General features: G+C 38.1%; 1 protein-coding gene across 2 annotated transcripts; it reads left to right on the top strand.

Moving 5' to 3' along the window:
- Positions 1-2263: 2263 nt before the first annotated feature.
- pex10 (peroxisomal biogenesis factor 10) lies at positions 2264-15547 on the top strand. Of its 2 annotated transcripts, none has more exons than XM_028807466.2 (7): positions 2264-2339; positions 3463-3584; positions 5177-5257; positions 5358-5764; positions 5926-6101; positions 14721-14856; positions 15041-15547. In XM_028807466.2, exons 2-7 carry the CDS (start codon positions 3473-3475, stop codon positions 15107-15109), a joined length of 981 nt encoding a protein of 326 aa, XP_028663299.1. In that variant the 5' UTR covers positions 2264-2339; positions 3463-3472; the 3' UTR covers positions 15110-15547. The 2 variants fall into 2 exon arrangements, with proteins under 2 accessions (XP_028663299.1, XP_028663300.1); XM_028807467.2 differs by lacking the exon at positions 2264-2339 and adding an exon at positions 2412-2830.
- The last annotated feature ends 5230 nt before the right edge of the window (positions 15548-20777 follow it).

Raw genomic sequence — 20777 nt, 5'->3', positions numbered from 1 at the left:
AAGCAGCAGAACGGGGAAAAATGTGATCTCAGTGATTTGGACTGTGGCATGATTGTTGGTGTCAGACAGGCTAGTTTTAGCATTTCTGTAACGGCTGATCTACTGGGATTTTCACCCATACTAGTCTCTACAGTTTACTCAGAATGATGTGAAAAACAAAAAACATTTAGTGAATGGCAGTACAGGGGAGTGAAATGCCTTAATGATTGACAGAAACTCATATAATTACTCTGTACAACTGTGGTGAGCAGAAAAGCATCTCAGAATGCACAACACATTAAACCTATTAGGTTTCACTTCTGTTGGCCAGGAACAAAAGAATGATGCTGCAGGGACCAAAGGCTCACCAAAACTGGACAATTGAAGACTATACAGTAAATAGGTAGCCTGGTCTGATGAATCTACTGAGGTGCACAGATGGTAGGGTCACAATTTGGAGCCAACAGCATGAATCCATGCACCCAAACTGCCTTGTGTCAACAGTCCTGGCTGGTGGTACTGATGTATTGGTGTGGAAAATGTTTTACCAATCAAACACCGCTTCAATGCCATGGCCTATTTGAGTATTGTTGCTGACCATAGGCATCCCTTCATGGCCTGATAATGCATCATGTCACAAAGAAAAAGTCACCTCAAATTGGTCTCGAAATTATGCAGTCATATCAACATGAACCTCACTCTCAAAGGAATGTTTTCAAAGATCTGCTAGAATCCACACCACAAAGAAATGAGGCTGCTTTGAGAGCAATAGGAGTCCTTGCCAAGTATTAATGTGGTGTTCCTTATAACTTGCTGAGTGAGCATATATTGAAAAATAGACTCTTGTATTGATTTGAAGTGAGTACCATCAAGAAGTTAAATATCATACTGTAAAACCTATATACAGTATATTAAGCTCTATGGTGTACCTGGTGCTTACTTTGTGAAACTATCATTCTGTAGCTGTTTGACAGACAATTACTAATAGTGTCCTTATTACTTTGGTTGGAATCCTTTACTAAAACCATTTTAACTCTGCTGGATTGGGGGTTAGTAAGAGCCTGTCTTGGCAAGACAGGAGATCAACTGTATCAAATACAGGATACATTCATCTATACACACATGTCTCAATCAACCTAAGGATATGTATTTGAATCATGACAGAACAAGGTAATGTTAGCCTTATGCCAGTAAAGGAAGGACATGAAGCATCATATTTGCAAACCAAACCAGGGTCTCTTAAATGTTGTTGAAAAAAAACCTCATGGAATGTATGGTGATTTTCCAGTTAGATAGATAGATAGATAGGGGAAATTAGTCTCTTTTATATTTAACACTGTACAGAAATATGAATGTTTCTCTGAATATATCTGTGTACCTACTGCATGGCAATAGGCAGAACAATGATTCCTCTCGGATCCATATATTTATGTTCATTTATAAGAAGAATTTGCAGTTTTCCCACATTTGGACAAGTCTTGAGTGGGAAGCTGGTGTCTTCTGACATCTAAAAATCATTCAGATTAGGTTTATTGAGGAATAGTGTGTCTAGTGTTATGTGTATGCGTGTCCTTGAATATGCTCTCTTACCTTCTTGGCTGCTGGTTTGTGATCAGTGTTGTCAGAATCACCTTGAACTTCTCACAATCCCATAGGAGAATACAGTACACATGTTCAATTAGTGGATGAATAGATGTATATATATATATATATATATCACATTATCATGGATACTCTAAGTCTAGAGCTGTCTCGATTTTTAAAAAGAGGTATTGGCTTTTAATTAATATAATTTCACATTTTAAATTCTGTATGATTATTAATACCGAGACGAGGAGAGCAGTAAACTGTGCACTCTTAGATGAGAGTGAAACCTGCCTTTTACCTTTAAATTCCTTATGTTTGTGTTTTGCTATTACGACTATTTTACTAATTAATTAGTTTATTGTTTTTATCAGTTCTCAGTTTAACTGGCATGGTAATCCAAAACGGGGCTTGCATATCGGCAGGTGCTTGAGGTTTTAGCTTGAGAACATTTGAACAAGTGTCTTTGTGACTTTGAACTTAATCTACTCACCACTTTCATGCTGACTTTTTTCTGTCAGTTTTTTGTTTCTTTGTTTTGGTCGGCTTTCTAGAAAAACTCTGATCCGCCATATGAAAATGACGTCGCCATCAATGGCTGCAATTCTTTCTGGACACTAGGAGCCGCTGTCAGTTTCAGGGAGTATTCACTAATTGTCAGACTCGCTCTAACTGAACAAAGGATTCTATAGTACTTACAAGTAGCAGTATCTGCGCCTGCGTGAATCCGAAAGCGGAAGAGCTTAGCTTGCCAAACATATTGAAAGGAGTGAATTGTAAGCGTGTGAACACTTAAACTTATTTTCTTTCCACGTAGAATGCAAGAAGTTAAGTGTGGACGTACTTTGGATAAAATTTGATGGCGGTTGTTAAAGTGCATCTCGGGGAAGGATGTTTAATTATTTAACTTACGTTAGTTTTAAGATAACGTGCAACGTATTTAGGACACTTATAAGAAATGTCAGAGCTGCAGGACTATATTAGTTGCTCCGATCCCCAACCCCCCATTTTCTCTTTTTCCGTACATGTAGCGTAGATTTAATATTTCTATAATGTACATTGAAAAGATCGCCAATGGCATAAAAGTTCCAAAATCGACTCTCGAGTTCGGTGTTGGTGGTGGAGACTTCAGTACCTGCCGGCACCGTCAGCCTCGAGGGAGCTAATAGTCCGGACTCCTGTGCAAAGCGCCATTCCATCACATTCCTAACCATTTTCTGGCCCGGTTAATGCAGAGATTGGAATCTATCCCGTAAATTTAATACAGGTATAAAGTCTTGTAATATTTTTCAGTCATATAGGGCACATTAGACAGTATGGGTTCAGGTGTACCTTGACGGTATTAGTGTTGGCATAAACAATAAAATAGCAAATGTATTTATAACGTGACAAAAGATTCGTTTAAATTTATCTGATGTACTGAACAATGTAGGTTATGCTAGTGTGCTGACTTCTTAAATATTTGTAGGACAGCATATTTTTGAGTAGCTCTGGTGTATCACTTTCTGCAGTCTCTGTGCATCATTTTGTTGTAGTTCACTTCCATTTTTGCAGCTACTTTGTCTATTTCCCACCTAGGATGCATCGGTCTTTTTTAGTCGCCGCCATAATAAAGTAGGTGCCGCATTGTAATATTGTAACCACACTGGGCTCCGACAGCTCTTACCTTTGAGGTGTTGCAGTCTGTCATGTCCGTGCCCAGACCACAACTTTGCCTGGCAGCATTAACACTGGGTTTGTCAAATTGCTACACTTGCACTGTTACGAATACAAGTAGATGTTGTGTTGCTTGACACATTGTACAGCTGCAATCCTGTTTATTAAAGTACAAATTGAATTTAAGTGTACTGATTATATATGGCAAATCAAGTTTTCATTTTTGTTTCTTTTATCCTGAAGATGCATCACAATGCCTTTTCTACCGGCTAACGAACCGCAGCTGATTCGTTCAAGCCAGAAAGATGAGTATTACTTGAACACATTGCGTAACAATGCCAGCGAAGCTTTTCAGATCCTTTCTGGTAAGAAGTTTGCATTTCAGTCCTGTAATTTGAATTTCAGTTCCAGTTGTTTATGATATTTACTTAAGAATCTACACAAAGTTACATGCAATAGACCTGTGCTTTGAAATAATTTGCCATTAATAATAATGATGATAAAACATTTGGAGCACAAGAGTTATTTTTTTATCTAAGTAACAAGTAAAATTCTGCCATATATAGGACTAATAAGATATAAGTTGTAATGATTGTGTTTATTAGCAATAAGAATGAAAAGTGTAAATAATCAAATTATGTATTAAATAAAATACTGTACTCGGTTACAGTAGAGTTAAAATTTAGATGCTTTTTGTGTTGCAATAAGTAGTAGTAATGAGAGAGAGAGAGAGAGGTAGAGGTAGAGGTTGGGAGCATGTGCTGATAGTGTGTTGCCGCACCCACCACATGACGAACCACCTGGATTGGGACCCAAGTGCAGTGGGTGACACCTCAGTACCATGCTGGAACAGTGTGAGGTTGTTTACGGTGGCTGGAGTGCCAGTCCTGCCACCAACCCCCAAGTTTTCTCTTGCAAGTTGCAGGACTGGATGCAGATTAACGTCATACCCAGGACGAAGAAATTGCAGCTTAAGGGTCTTGCTCAAGGGCCCAACGGTGTAGTGTCACTTCTGGTAATAAGAATACATTTTATTTACACAACACCTTTGACCATTTAACAAGCACCATGTAAGTGCTTGTTAAATGGTCAAAAGAGCACAATTGGAAGACAAGCACCAAAAAAGAAATCCAGTATTAAAACTGGTCAGGATCTAATATTATCATTGTTAAATACAAAAGAAAAGAAACACAGAACCATTTTATTCATTCAGCATTTACGCAGCAATAAGGTCTTATTAAGAACAATAATTATATGGGGGGAAAAAACACTGCAAAAATATTTTTCCACAACCAGAATTTCTACATATTGATATACCAGAAAGAGCAAACTGAACAGGCTCAATTAATGCAAATAAAAGTATTCCTTGTACAGCTCAGAGGCTTTTTATTATCCTCTATAAAGTGTATGAAGAGACTCCTATTGTGTGCCCCCTCTTTCCCCTCCTGAGTCCCACTGAATCAAAATTATGTATTTGCTAACTTCTGTACACATTGTTTGATCAATAAAGCTTTTAGACTGTCATAAGCACATGTGGAAGTGGCACAGAGTTGCTGTTTCAATGTTATACAAATGGTAATTTGCAGATATGTTATACTGTACACACATTGATAGTATTTCTTACTGTACAGAATATTGTGAAAACATGCAAACAAAAATTTTATTAAATTATTAAAAAGGTGTTATGTAGTATGTGAAAGTAAACAAATTACCACAGTGAAAGCTACTTCTTTAAAACATGAACTAACAGCCAACGTTTATTCCATATGATTTTCTTTATTGGTCCATGAAACTTCCCACCTTACAGTTGTCCACAAAAGACACCAGTCTATGTCAAATGGAATTCTATGTGTGAAATGGCAGAACCCAATTAAAAATATTATTGAATAAAAGTCCATAAGATTTATGAAAATGAATCAGTATGGTAAATTACTAAAATACATTGGGGTTTTTTCAGGTTCCAAGAAGTGGTTGGAGTGGAGAAAAGAAATTGAGCTTCTTGCTGATATTGCATATTATTGTTTGACTAATTTTGGAGGTAAGTTACCAAATAGGTTTTGCCTCGCAAAATTACTAGAAAAGGAAAAATTAGTGTCCCAGTTTTGTGGATACACATATAAAGGTAATCTATTTTTCAGGTTATCAAACACTTGGTGAGGAATATGTTAGCATTGTACAGGTTGACTCATCAGCAAGGAAAGTTCCATCAACTCTAAGAAGAGGATCTCTCATCTTCTTTCATACGTTTGTACCATATCTCCTGGACAAAATATTTCTTCACCTGGAACATGAGCTTCAAACAGAGCACAACAGACCCCAGACTTTTCAGTCAAACACCCTAAGAAGATTTCATCAGCTATATTTCTTCAGAGACTGGATGCAAAAGAGCGTGAACAAGCTTACAGAAGAACAGAAAAAGTCTACTCTCCGCCTAGTGGTTTTCCTCAAGCAGGCAGTCACATTTGTGCACAGGCTGCATGTGGCCATCTTCTACCTAAATGGGACCTTTTATCACATTGGGAAGAGGATTACAGGTATAAAGTATGTAAGTGAAACCAGCTTTCTTTTTACAATGCTAGATATGTTAAACATATAAAATACCAATAAGAGATTTAAAGAAAAATAAAATGAGGCATTTTTTTAACTTTTTTGATATTTTAGTATTGTGGAGAATTAGTAGTTTCAGTAATTATAATTGGTTTTCAGGTTCGTATTGCTGGGGTTTCTAGCAGTGACCAGGCAGCACGTGCCAGCTACAGGCTTTTGGGAGTGGTATCCGTTTTGCAACTTGCACTTACAGTTGCACTACAAATAAACAACTTTCGACATCGGTGGAGGGCCCGGCAAGAGTGGAAACAACATCGGAACCTTACCTCTACTGGGTATGACCAATCCAAGTTGTGAAAAAGGTTCCTGAGAAATATTCTGCGTATTGTTGTGGAAATCTAGTAATGTAATGAGTTGCAAATGATTTATTTTATTGGATAGTAATGTTAACTTATGTTTTACTACAACCCAGTCCTACTGAAGAGTGCAAATATGATCCAAAAAAAATTGGCTTTAACAAAAATAAATATATATAGCAAGACAATTTGTCTTATAAGAAACAATGGAAAATTTTCTTATGTAAGCTTATTACAAAATTTTAGTAATACACAAGCTAATATATATATAGAAACTAAATGGCAAAAGTAGTTAAAGATTGTAATTGAAATATTCTTCCCTCCCCTGAGAAGGTAAAGAGCCTTGCTTGTTGTGGCTGGTGACTTTGACATAGACCGTTTTAATTGAAAAGTGGGAGTGATGACCAAGATTTTCTGGATTGTCATTACCTCCTCCTTTTTTTAAAAAAAAAAAAAAACGTATTGCAAAACTTCATCAATAACTAGAACAGCACCAAAAGAACTTGGAAGCCACTGTTACAGTGCAGTTGCTATACTTGACGGAGGAGCGGCTACTCAGTATGCTTTTCACTGTGCATCAGAGGTTAGTAAGAAGGACCTGGAGGTTGCTAATTAATTTACTTTTTTAACACTCATCAAAAATTGAAAGACATTTCTAACCCTTCCTAACAAGGACAGTGTTAGGACACCATGAGAGATGATCAGGGATGTAGGAACTTAATATTTTAAGCTACCTACTCATTAACAACACATTATCATCATTAAGCACATAGCACCCATCACATCATCTGAAATTGATTCTACAGTATTGATAACATTGAGAGACAGATTGTGTTGCCAGTGCAACATTCAATATGAAGATCAACTTCCCCTCTGTGGGTTGTCTAATAAACAGGAGAAACAGTAATGGGCTGAGCACAATGCCCGATGGGCTTCGATGTTCAAATCCCGATAGTCTTAGGTCTACAGGTTTGAAGTTATTGATTTCTACAAATGTTTTGCTACGAGCTCCAGGAGAATGATGATGTTGAATGCAAATAGATGGTAGTTTCATGTAATTGTTGCCTTTTTGAAGGTGGGTTAGTGCTGCAAGAAAAAGTATTCTGTTAATGTTCTTGCATGTTAGGCAAAGTAATGCAAGTCCAGTGTTTCTTTTTAAATCACTTGTTAATGCCATAGGCATGTAGACATGTAGTTTATGATTTCTTTTGGCCTGGAATAATGGTGGTGTTCTTCAAGCAGATAATGACTAGACTAAGCCAGGGACATCCTGAAAATGCCTGTCAGGTGATAAACACGTTTTGAAAGAATGGCTAGAGATGCCATTTAGACCTGCAGCTTTACAATGTTCACTTATTTTAAAGATTACCTCACTTTATCTGGATAGCAGAACTTGACTACCTGGTACAGATGTTGATCTACTGTATTCCTCCAAGTAGCACATGGGAGCTTTTTAGGAGTAGCTATGTATGTGACTTTGCTCTGTCACTCTATTGTTGCCTTGTGGGTCATGATACTGAATTGTTATTGAACTACTTTCCTATCTTTTTGTACTGTATTTGTTTTTTGCTGTTCATATGCTGTATTTGAAGTAATTCTCTTGATTGCTGCTGGTGCATGCTTGTTGTTAAAAAGCAGTCTTTACTATTCATTTAATTTTTGATTTATCCGATATTTTTCTCATTGGTACAATGCCATTAATACATTTCATGATGTAACCAGTTACTGTTGATGTGTTTTTTTTTTTCTTTTCTATTTCTGATGTTTCCCATGAGTGGCTGCTAATTTGTGCAGAGATTCAATTCTGTACAATCAAAGCCACTCCAGAGCATACTCCAACTTAAAACACATTCGTACTTGCAACAGTTCTTACCATTGAACTGACTATTTATTCTTTACACGGGAAGTAGAACCAAAACATTAAGGTCTGAGCCAAAGTGGGGGAGGAGTTTAGCCTTGTGAGTGTCATGAATATTTGTGTGAATATTTATGACACCAAGATGTTCTCTCCATTTTTTGGAAGAAACATGTTGATGAAATTTAGGGAGAATGATGATTTAATCATCAACCAAGTCAACACTGATTCTTTTGGATGTACAGATTCTTGTTGCTTATCTCTCAGACAGCGGTTTGAATGCCTCTTTAGAATTAGCACTTGGTGTCATGTAATGCCGGTAACTAAAAGTACAGTAAATTATCTAGATGTACTGTATATACAGTTAGGCGAAAGTCAAAATATCTTTCCATTTAATCATTATTTTTCATTTAAACTATTCAATATTGATTCTAAAGTCTGAAGATCGATCTTGTGAATCTATGTCCTCCTCAATTAATATACAGTATGTAGATTTTTGCTTATCTTTGTTTTTGGCGTTGGATCCAGTAGATGTCATTAATGCACCTGGTAAGGCTTTCTATGGAAAAAGTATGTTACTATTTTGCATAAAATGGTGTGTCCTCTATTACTGAAATAAACATCTTCAACACTTAAATCAGATGTGTGGACAGCTGAACATCCAGGGCAGCAGATTCCTATGTGACAGTCGCACATTAGAAATGTCTGGACACCTGTATTGCTGACAAGCGTGCTGCATCCCAGGATCATCAATTCTGCCTATATACAGAGCTGCTGAGATGGCTTGCTGATGATCCAAAAACCTTTTCAATGCACTGATCCATTACATGACCACATCTATCACAAGTTTGTGTGTCCAATAAATGTTGCTTCTCTTTAAGCACATGGCTAGCTGTACAGCTGCTGTGGAAAAAGTTTGCAACGCATCTCACCCGGCAAAGCAAGCAGGCAATTGTTGGAATGTTCAGAGCAGCCTGTGATACTATGGTGAGCGTGTGCTCAAAGGTAGTCAATTTGAAATAGCTCCATAATAGTGGCATTATTAGTTGCGATGGCCTATTAATTTTCTTTTATGTTCCATTCATTCAGTGCTGCTGTCAACAAACATCAGCTTTAGAACCTCGTTTTAAAATGCTTCCTTTTTGTCTGAGGATTGTCAGGACACATTTTTTGAGACTGATAAACTTGATGGCTACAAGTGAGCAACTCATGTGTAACTTGTAGAATTATAGAAAGACACAAGTCTTCCTGCTGTATCTTTCGACTAATTCAAGGTTATTTTAAACTAGCTGTCCCCTGTGGCTGCGCCCATCTGGTAGTGAAACAGGACAGACTTTAAAAATTAAGACGTTGGCACAGTTATCTGATTATGTTCAGGTCTGACGGGAGAGCATCCCTCATATGGGGAGAAAAGCACATGGCCGTGGTATCTCTGGCAATCAGCAGCTACACTCTAAAACACACGTAGCTCTGATCTCTCTCTCTCTCTCTCTCTAAAACGTCAAATGTCACTCCTTAACACTAGAATTACCAAAGCCTACGAAAAAAACTCATAAATCAGGCCCACCTTAAATCCCTTTGCATCTCTCGGTCAACATCTTTTGTCTTGTAAATATGACGATCAAGACGAGCAGCAAGCAGCCTACTATACCATCCCCCCACTGCCGCAGAAAGGGCAAGAAGTTCTCCCAGCTCAAGCCTTGATTATCTTGGAGTGAAGTGCTGGAGTTTTAGGGGGGAAATAATAGATCGTTATTTGGTACACATGCATTTCATGTGTGTTCCATGTCAACAACAATCTATGTAAATACATTGTTAAAACAGAAACGTTTTTCATGTTTTAGTAATAAATGACAATGTCGACTGTATAATGTGTGAAGGCTGAAGTCCAAATATCAAATAAACACTTTCACAAAAGGTGCAAGTATAATACAACAGCTTCCATGGTACAGCGGTAAGAACTGCTGCCTTGTAATCAAGGGGCTGTGAGATCGCAAATTTACCATTTTAAGTAGTGAGCAGCTGTTACTGTTAATGTTATAAAATAAAAACATTCATTTGATTTGCGTTTGTAATAGCTGGTGTAAATTTATAGTACTTGTAAAAGTTAGTGTTTTTTTTTATTTCACTTTTATTCTCTGTCATTTGCTGTCATATATATATATACTATACACATATATATATACAATATATATATATATATATATATATATATATATATATAATATATACTATATATATATATATATATGACAGCAACACTCCTAACAATAACAACACAATTACATTGACAATCATGTTACGTTATTTTTTAAAAATGTTTCCTTTACTTTTTCATAACCTCTTTAACCACACTACTTCTCCGCTGCGAAGCGCGGGTATTTTGCTATTTATCTATATATATAAAGGAGAGTTGGATCCGACAGACTGTGTTTGTGGAGGGATGGAGAGTTAAGGCGGGTGTTGGAGTCACGTGATCATCTCCCCCTCCCATTCACTTCATTTCGCTCCGAGCTGAGCTCACAGCTGGCGCGGTCTTGCTGTTCTTGATTTGCTTTTTCACATGGCCAACTATATGTTGCATGCTCAAGAGTAAGCTCAGCGCACAACTTGGTCATATTACAACCGGAGGGGTGAACTGACAACATGGTATACAAAGAGATCCTTAACAAATAATTATTGGTATAATTTCCCTCAGTTTGTTATTTAAAATTTTAAAGCAGTACTTCGCCGCTGCGAAGCGCGGGTATTTTGCTAGTATATTATACTTGGAATAATTCGTTTTATGACCTATATAGTCCATTTCGGAAAACATTGTGGCACTGATGCAACATTATTCATATTATTCATATTCATTTGCATACCTTCTTGCAGTTGTAATCAGTGACCGCGTTCCCCCCCCCCCCCCTCTTGCCCAATCTCCACATTTTGGTGCATGGTGGCATTTCTTTTGTACTCCAGGACATACAGAGAAAAGAATAGTACAGAGAGATCAGTTCTGCGCTATATACAATCATCAAATTCAAATGTTAACATTCCCCACACACCCAAGGACCGTCCTTCCTACATTTACACCATGTGTACCTTTTGCAATGTACACACTTCTCTCTATGCTGTGGTTCTTATTACATTGACATAAAATATGAAAAAGGTTTCTGTTTTAACAATGTGTTTACATAGATTGTTGTAGACACGGAACACACATGAAATGCATGTATTCCAAATAACTATCATTTCCCCTCTAAAACTCAAGCACTTCACTCCAAGATAATAATGGCTTGAGCTGGGAGAACTTCTTGTCCTTTTTGCGGCGGTGGAGGGGATGGTATTGCAGGCTGCTTGTGCTTATCGACACATTTACAAGACAAAAGACGCTGACGGAGAGGTGCGAAGGGATTTAAGGTGGGCCGGAATTATGAGTTTTTACATACGCTTTGGTAATTCTAGTGTTAACAAACAGGTAGCACTACCTAAGCGGAGGCAAGGTACACTCCCAACACGTGGCTAGAGGTAGACCGACTCGAATGGAGGCTGGCTCGTGAGTGAGGTGGGCCCTGCCCCTCGGCCCGCAACGTCTGTCTTGGATTCACGCAAGTAAATTTGTACCGTAAGTGAGAGAGAAGTCGCAAAATCAACCGGAACGTTCAAGCAAATTGCAGAAAAAACCCAATCTAAATTTGTTTAGAACTTCTCTTGTGAAAAGAGGACAGACGTACAAACAGACCGAAACACGTTGGATATTGTATATAAAATATATATATATACAGTGATCCCTCGCTATATCGTGCTTCGCCTTTCGCGGCTTCACTCTATCACAGATTTTATATGTAAGCATATTTAAATATATATCGTGGATTTTTTGCTGGTTCGCGGATTTCTGAGGACAATGGGTCTTTTAATTTCTGGTACATGCTTCCTCAGTTGGTTTGCCCAGTTGATTTCATACAAGGGACGCTATTGGCAGATAGCTGAGAAGCTACCCAACTTACTTTTCTCTCTCTCTCTCTTGCGCTGACTTTCTCTGATCCTGACGTAGGGAGTGTGAGCAGGGGGGCTGTTCGCACACCTAGACGATACGGATGCTCGTCTAAAAATGCTGAAAGATTATCTTCACATTGCTACCTTCTGTGCAGCTGCTTCGTGAAGCGACATGCTGCACGGTGCTTCGCATACATGCTTCGCTCGAAGGGCACGTATTGATTTTTGACTGTTTGTTTTTCTCTGTCTCTCTCTCTCTCTCTCTCTCTCTCCCTGCTCCTGACGGAGGGGGTGTGAGCTGCCGCCTTCAACAGCTTTGTACCGGCGGTGCTTCGCATACTTAAAAGCCAAACAGCCCTATTGATTTGTTTGCTTTCCTCTCTGTTTCTGACAGTCTGTGCTCCTGACGCGCACTCCTTTGAAGAGGAAGATATGTTTGCATTCTTTTAATTGTGAGACAGAAACTGTCATCTCTGTCTTGTCATGGAGCACAGTTTAAACTTTGAAAAGAGACAAATGTTTGTTTGCAGTGTTTGAATAACGTTCCTGTCTCTCTACAACCTCCTGTTGTTTCTGCGCAAATCTGTGACCCAAGCATGACAATATAAAAATAACCATATAAACATATGGTTTCTACTTCGCGGATTTTCTTATTTCGCGGGTGGCTCTGGAACGCAACCCCCGCGATGGAGGAGGGATTACTGTATACAATACAGAGTAATGGGGATTGCTTAAGAGAGGTGAAAAGAGTGCAGGCAAGGTGGAATGGTGGAGAAGAGTGTCAGGAGTAATTTGTGTAAGATGGGTATCAGCAACAGTGAAATGGATGGTCTACAGGATGGTAGTGAGACCCAGCTATGTTATATGGGTGGAACTGACCAGAAAGCAAGAGACAGAGCTGGAAGTAGCAGAGTTAAAAGATGTTAAGATTTGCATTGTGTGTGACGAGGATGGATAGGATTAGAAATAAGTACATCAGAGGGTCAACTCATGTTGGATGGCTGGGAGACAAAGTCAGAGAGGTGAGATTGTGTTGCTTTGGACATGTGCAGAGGAGAGATACTGGGTATATTGGGAGAAGGATCAAAGGATAGAGATATATATAAGTAGATGTCCAATAGGGGAATATATTTGGCTGCCTAACAGTTTAATTGAAGGGTGTCTACATGGAGCATTAGGATAACTCATAGATTATTGAATAACATTTAAGAAGCAGTGATTTGCAAGATGATATAGATGTTTTTATAAAGTAGATGCCACTGCATTTTATTAAAACAAGGAGACCCCAACCCCCCCATAATATATGTGGACTCTGATGTGATGCATGTTAGTTAAGTTATGGTGAATTTTGAATGAGTTGCAGTTCTGTTAAAGGTGTGCTTTTTTGTTTTTTTTTTTAAAAAAAGAGCAATAATATTTTGTTTTACATCTTCCAAATAGTGATGTTAACACTAATCAAGTATTTCTTTTTAAATGTCATTCAGTGCTTATGCATATGTTTTGTAGACATCCTTCAAATAAAGTGTTAACTGAAATTTGTCATATTAATGCTCTCTATACATGGTTAAGTAATTAAAAAAAAGCCACCATTTGAAATATATCAATGCATGCTAATTCAGTTAAGATGAAATCGATATTGAATCAGAATCGAATAGAATTGGAACATCAGTGCTGATATGCAGCCCAATATACAGTATCTTTCTATATACCACAACTAAATAATGTAACATTCTATAGTGGTTGACACCTGCTGTATTTCCTTTAAAAGTTGTACTATACAAGGTGTGATCAAAAAGTACAGTGAATGTTGATGCAGAGCACCATCCAAGAGCAACGCAAAACAATTCAATGCAGGGTCTGACATGTCCATCCTAGAGCCTAGTTTGTGACAAGTTTCAACTTGTTTGATACTGTCAGTCATTAGTGAGCCACTGTTGAGTTCAAGTGTGTTTTTCAAGTTTGTTGTTAATGTGTTGCTCGATATCCATTATTAACATGAAATTTTGTTTCAAATTGCAAAAAGCTCAGGAAACCCATCAGATGTAAAATCGGTTAACGGTGACACTGCACCGACAATTAAGACTGTTTACAAGTGGTTTGATCGATTTCGCAATGGATCTGACTCGGCTGAAGACAGACCAGAAAATTACAGGACATCCTTCAATAACTGAGGAAAACGTTGAAATAGTTTCATTCTTCATCATGACAACGCTCTTTGTCACACATCCCTTCTAGTACAACAATTTCTGTTGGATAAAAAACATTATGCTGTGTCCGCATCCACCTTATTCGCTGGATCTGGCACCGTGCGACTTCTGGCTGTTTCCAAAATTGAAAATCATGAAAGGCAAACGATTTCAATCCATTGAGGACATCCAGGCAACCACGACAGCCCAACTAAAGACACTCTCGAAAGAAAACTTCCAGAACTGCTTTGCAAAGTGGCAGGAGTGTTGGAATATGTGTATTCGAAGTGGAGGAGAGTATTTTGAGGGTGTTTAGTAGTTGTAAATCTTTTACTGCAATAAACATTGCTTTTTTTAAAACATTCACCGTATTTTTGATCACACCTTGTATTTAATTAGAACCTTGTCTCAGCAATTGGATTTATGTTTAGAGTCCCTTTGACATGCAAGAGTCTCAGTAGCATTATGCTTTTTATCAGTTTAATACATACAAACAGATAGTTGCTTGTGTCTTTTTACTCTTTTCTGAGTTTTAGGTCCATGATATACTTTAAATATTTTAACTCTTCTCCCCAACAGAGCATCATTTCTAGTTACTTCTGCCAGTCGCATTTCCCGGTGTAGTTTGTGCCTGGAGGAGCGCCGACATGCCACCACCACTCCCTGTGGTCATCTCTTCTGCTGGGAATGTATTACAGAATGGTGCAACACCAAGGCCAGTACTGCTACTATTGAATTTATGTTGTTTGAATTGTTTTGTAATGGAGGAGAAAAGTTTACAGTTGTGTGCGGTGTAGCAGTTTTCCTTTTTGTGGTGTGAATTATCTTGTTACAAATTAACTTTATATCATTACAAGTCTTAATTTGTTTTGTTTTGTTTTTTTTTCTTTCTATGGCAGGCGGAGTGCCCATTGTGCAGAGAAAAGTTCCAGCCAAGTAGACTTGTGTACCTAAGAAACTACAGATAACTGAAAAAATTTAGCAAATACTTAACTGGATTGTTGTGTTGAAATTTGGGTATTGAACTTAGATTCTGTCTTTTGTGCAATCATTAAAATGGGGTGTTAGGGTGGGTTGATTGTAGTGGACAAAGGATGAAAACAAAAATGAGCAAGACAAATGTTAAATGACTTTGTAACATAATTCTCCATAATAAATCTTGAAAATCATGGAAAGAATACTAGGTTACATTCTTTAGCATTTTTTTAGGCTTAAATGTCCCATCTTTGCACATGTTCAGCTATGTGGTTACCATTCTGTTTCACATTTTTGATCATCTATAAAACCTTACATGTATTTCTATGAATAATAGTAAACTATTGCAGATCAGATCCCATCTTTAGGTGTTCTTAGCAGTTGTATAATTTAAGATTAAAATAAAAGCATTGTTAATTAAGCACAGTGAACTACAGTAACTGTGTATCTTTAAAGAAGGCTTATGCATTGGGAATAGTTAAGTGGTATCCACTCTAATGTCATGAATTTTCAGTTTTTCTGCATACTTATGTTTAACATGGTATTGTTTAGTGTCTAATGTATAAACACTGAAAGGCATTGTTTTTGCAAATTGACATGCTTCACTGTACAGAGTTCTTTTTGCAGCTGATTTATTCACCTGCACAGCACCTGCTTGCTGTCAAAATGTGGAAAGAACTGAAAAATGTGCACCAGTTGTTTTCTTAATCTCTGTGTCTAAGTTCTTAAAGTTTGGCGGGGGTCAATTAATTTATTCCAACCCTTGATTCTTTTAATCGAAAAAGCTGCATTCACAATATTAAATGCTGCTTTTTGCTGGATTGGGTTAGAGCAAAACCTGAAGCCACTGTGGTCCTCCAGGACTGAACTTGAGGACCCATGCACTGGAGCATTAGGACAGCTCACAGAATTAGCAAGTGTCATGAAGTGTACATGTGTGGTAATGCGTAGCCTCGAGCATTAGCAATTTAAGTAAAAGTACTGCATTGAACACTTCTCCTTTTAAGAATAAAAGTAAGTCACCGTAAAAAAAATGGCGCTTACAGTTTTGTGTTCAATCAAGGCACTGCTACAGGAATTAGGGGCTTCTTGGTAGGTACGCACTGTGAGGCACATGTCTAAGCACATGGGGAGCCTGTATAATGGCCAGTACGATATTCCTTGCAGGTGTTCAGCTTCATAGGCCAGTATCCTCACAGCCCACCTGTCATGGGCAGCTTGAAGGGTGATGCACCTGGAAGAAAAAGCCAGCATTTGTAAATGAGATTGTGTTCCTGTTATACTGATCGAAGTGTTGACGTTTGCATGCATGAGCTCAGCACAGCTGTTGACCATGCGTTGGGCTTACACATGCGTGACAGGCAGATGTCCAATTTTAAATAAAATGTTGCCCAGGGTGTGTCGTGAGAACATGCCAGTGTCTACCCTGATTGATGAGCAGAGTAGATGGAGGTGGTGGATTGCCTGGATAATCTTGACAGTTATACTGTATTTAAGGAGTTGCTAGCCAATAGGGATTGTTAGTGAAGTGGACCTAAAGGTGAGGTAGGGATACTCACTGCTGAGCTATAGGGGGAGCAGTTGTTTTTTGTTCTTGACAGCTTTGTAAATATCTCTTGTACATATATATCTCAGAATGATTGTTTTTGGTGGAGGTTTATATAAATGTATGGTTTTGGAGATAGTTTTGATTTAGATTTGGTGCAATTGTTTTTCTTTTTGTATATACACACACCCTTCATTTTTTATTTATTGTAAATATTTTTCTCTATTTTTCCCTTTTGAAGAGCTTTCTGAGGCAGTTTCAACAAAGGCTTTTTTTTTGTGTGTGTGTGTGTGCGTAGTTTTTCTATAGTGTACTATTACAGCGCACTGTACCTTTTGCAAATACACCCTAATTTATTTTTTAAGGAGTGTCAGCGCTGAAGGACTGTGTATCAAAGCCCTCCTGACACTGCTTTGTTTTTGTTATACAGCACTTTTGTTAAAAAAAAAAAAAAAGCTTGCACATTTTCACCCTCCAATTTTGGTCTGTGTTTCCTTTCTCCTCTGAATCCTGTTCGGCTCATGATCTATCGGATGTCCAGAGTGTAGGTTGTTGCCACTTTCCCACTACATAATATCACAATATGCAATATCATAAAATATCAAGTTTGTACTGTAAATTATGTGAAAGTTGCTGCTTTCAGCACACTATTAGTGTGTCGCAGAGATTATCTTAAGTTAGTATGACTTGAGACATTCACTTTGTTATTATGGGGTGACAGTGGAGTGGCCATATTTTTAATCTTAATAAGACATTAAGAGCCCAGTACCAAAGGACGCTGGAAGGGTTATACCAATAAAGAAGATGTGTTAAATATGAAGAAGCTGAACCATGTAAATTTTCAAAGTACATGTAATAGGCACAAGAATATACTCGGTTACACTGGTACTGTGAGTGCAGTGCAGAGTGGAGGCAAAACCTCTGCATTTTTCCAGCTGATTCTGGGTTTCGTCAGGGGTGTGTTCTTGCTCCTACTCTGTTCAATGCTTGCATGGACTGGGTGTTTTGGGCAAGGTCATGGGGTCCAGCGGCTGTGAGGCATCTATTGGTGAAGAAAGATTCACTGATCTTGACATTGCAGATGATGCTGTGATCTTCACAGAGTCGATTGGGGCTCTCGAGAGACAGAGCGAGGAGTCTGAGTGTCTGGGCTTGCAAGTGTCCTGGATAAAACCAAGATCCAGGCCTTTAATGACCTCTTGGGCACAGCGCTAAGCAGTGTGTCTTGTCAGTGAGTGACACCCTTGTCAAGAGGTTTACTTACCTCAGCAGTGACATTCATGTCTCTGGTGACTCTTTCTGTGAAGTCAGTAGATGGATTGGGAGAGCATGGTGGGTCATGAAGACATTGGAAAGGGGTGTGTGGCGCTCCTGATATCTATGCAAAAGGATGAAAGGCCAAGTCTTTAGAATCCTGGTGCTTCCTGTCTTGCTATATGCTTGAGAGACATGGATGCTATCCAGTGACCTCAGAGGAAGACTGGACTCCTTCGGTACTATGTCTTTTCAGAGAGTCTTTGGATACTGCTGATTTGACTTAGTGTCAAAATGAGTGGTTGATCACAGAGTCCCAAAAGAGGCACATTACCTGCATTGTGAATAAGCATCAGTTACAGCATTATGGCCATATGATGCGATTCCCTGAGGGTGATCCGGCTCACAATATCTTCATTGTTGAGGACCCAAGTGGCTGGACCAAGCCAAGGGGACACCCATGCAACACCTGGCTCCGGCAGATAGAAGGTCATTTCCAGAGGATAAGACTGGACCATGTGTCTGCCTGAGGGTTGCCAAACCAGGATCTTGAGCTGTTTCGTTGTGTGGTGGGTGTGGCAACACGCTGTACCAGTGAATGCTCCCCAAACTGACCTGACCTGATGCATTCAATAATATTAATGTAGTCTAGTGTGATGCATTTTGCTATGATAAAAATGATTTAATCTTAGAAAGAAAATATCAATGGTTTATTAGTAGCCATTGTTTTTAATTTATGTAAACAAAATAAGGATTAGGCTTTAGTCAAGAATGCAAACTGAAGAGAAGCATGCACAAGGAAAAATGTTTGTCCATATTTTGAGTGACAAAGGTTACAACAAAGCAGAGATGCACAACCCTTAACATTTTTAATGAAAAAAAAAACATTTAAAAGCTGCTTTTCTACACTACATAGCATTGAACAGTTTTGAAAAAATAAATGACACAGCTAATGACACAGATCTCTCAATCATACAGAAAAAATACATAATTGAAAATCCAAACATTTGTAAAGTTAAAATGTGTTTATTTAATTTTTTCTTGAGAATCATGCACTTTCAAAGTAAAATGAACCTAAAGAGAGTTGTTACATTGAGCTAGCGGGTGGTAAAAATAATTTAAACTTAATATATTAATATGAATGAAAAAAAAATAATAAAGAAAAACCTGTTTCCTGTAGTGTATTAGTGTTGCTAGAATAGGCTCTGCTTCCTTGTAGCTCTGCCAGGTGTAATTATTCAGTCATTTATTTTCTAAGCGATTTCTAATATGATGGTTGTAGTGGGCCAAAGCGTTGCATCTACAATATTAGGCACAAGACAGGAAGTAATCCTGGAAGAGATCCCTAAGCCCTTTTTTGTATCTCCTCTCTTGTGTTGTATCCACTATCACCTGAAAGAGATTATACAAGTTGTCTGTAATGTATTAAACTTTTTCGCAGACTTATCAATTAGGGCTAACTTACCAAGAAGCAAACCATTACATACAGCACAACACGCCTTTTAAGTCTGCTTCCCACACTACTCTTTGATAAAAGAAAGGAATCTTGGGTTGAGCCGCACAACAACATTAGTCAGACACATGTGTGCCTTACCTATCAGTTGTATATTAATTGAATGAAAGTGCCATCTGTTTACTAAACTGAATTTATTCCGTGATTTTGCCGTTATCCCAACATGTGTGAAGTAAATTGTGCCAGTTACATTATGGAAATTAACAATCGCTGCAAATTGCATTTTGATCTCGGCTATTGCATGGATCTAGAGGCAATAAAAGTATACCATCCCATACAGATGGCATTATGTGCCTCAGGGTGACTGCAAGATTCCTGACTAGTCAGCCATTTCACACTGAAAAGCGCTTGTCGCCAAATAACCTTAGAATTAATTTATTGCGCATGCGTAGTAGCACATTTCGATAGGTCGAGTGGTTCGACAGAATACCAGGCGCTGCAATTAAGGCGAATGCCAAGCACAGATAATAAGGTGGAGGGAAACCCAGCCGCACGGGTTAGCTACCCAACAGTGGGGTGGTGCACTAATAAGTCACTGCCAGGAGTTAACATTTATATTGCAACAGGGATCGTGTTATGGTGTCTGTAATGTAGGCTCCAGTTTAGCAACAACTCCTATAAAGCGGCTCTGGGAAGTCCATTATCAGCCTGTAAGCGATTCACCGCGCTGCCACTTCCAGTTATTTTGTGTAACACAAAGCACACTCTTTTGATAGACAAAAAGCAACCGAGATTTAGAGTATTAATTTGGCATTATTACCAACACAGTTGACAGTTGTCTTGAGAAAATGATATGAGTAGTTTAAGAACGTAAGAATGTGAATGGTACGTCATTGAAATGCCCAATAAAATTAGATTTTTTTTCTTTTCATTGTCTTGCTACCCGGAATCGCTAAAATGTCAACTTTAAAAAAAAGTCTGCATAGGACTTACTTAAGCCAGTTTTCATGCCAAGTTCGTGTTTTATAAATCCCGACTTTTGAGTAATAAATATTTCATGCACCTGGCTTATGAATGCTCATGTGATGTAGGCTGTCCAAAAAATTTGCCAGATTATAATAGTTAAAATTATTCAGAAGCCGTTTTAATAACCATATACATCTTCAGCACTTAAAATATTATTAATATTCTGCATCTTTCCCTAACATAAAGTAATTTAATTTAGAGGTTAAATATCCATATATAAGAATCATCTTTTGAGTGTATTGTAGAGTACACTCACACATGTTCCTATATAAAAGGCAAATTTACAGTAGCCAGTTAGCGTAACACGCAACTTTGAGATATGAAATTAAAAATGCCATCTCCAGCATTCCGAGTCTTTGAGGCAACGATACTATGCTAAGAG

Source organism: Erpetoichthys calabaricus, chromosome 8 (genome assembly GCF_900747795.2).
Source record: "Erpetoichthys calabaricus chromosome 8, fErpCal1.3, whole genome shotgun sequence".
NCBI classification, from domain to species: Eukaryota; Metazoa; Chordata; class Cladistia; order Polypteriformes; family Polypteridae; genus Erpetoichthys; species Erpetoichthys calabaricus.
This window is presented reverse-complemented; position numbering and strand designations above follow the sequence as displayed.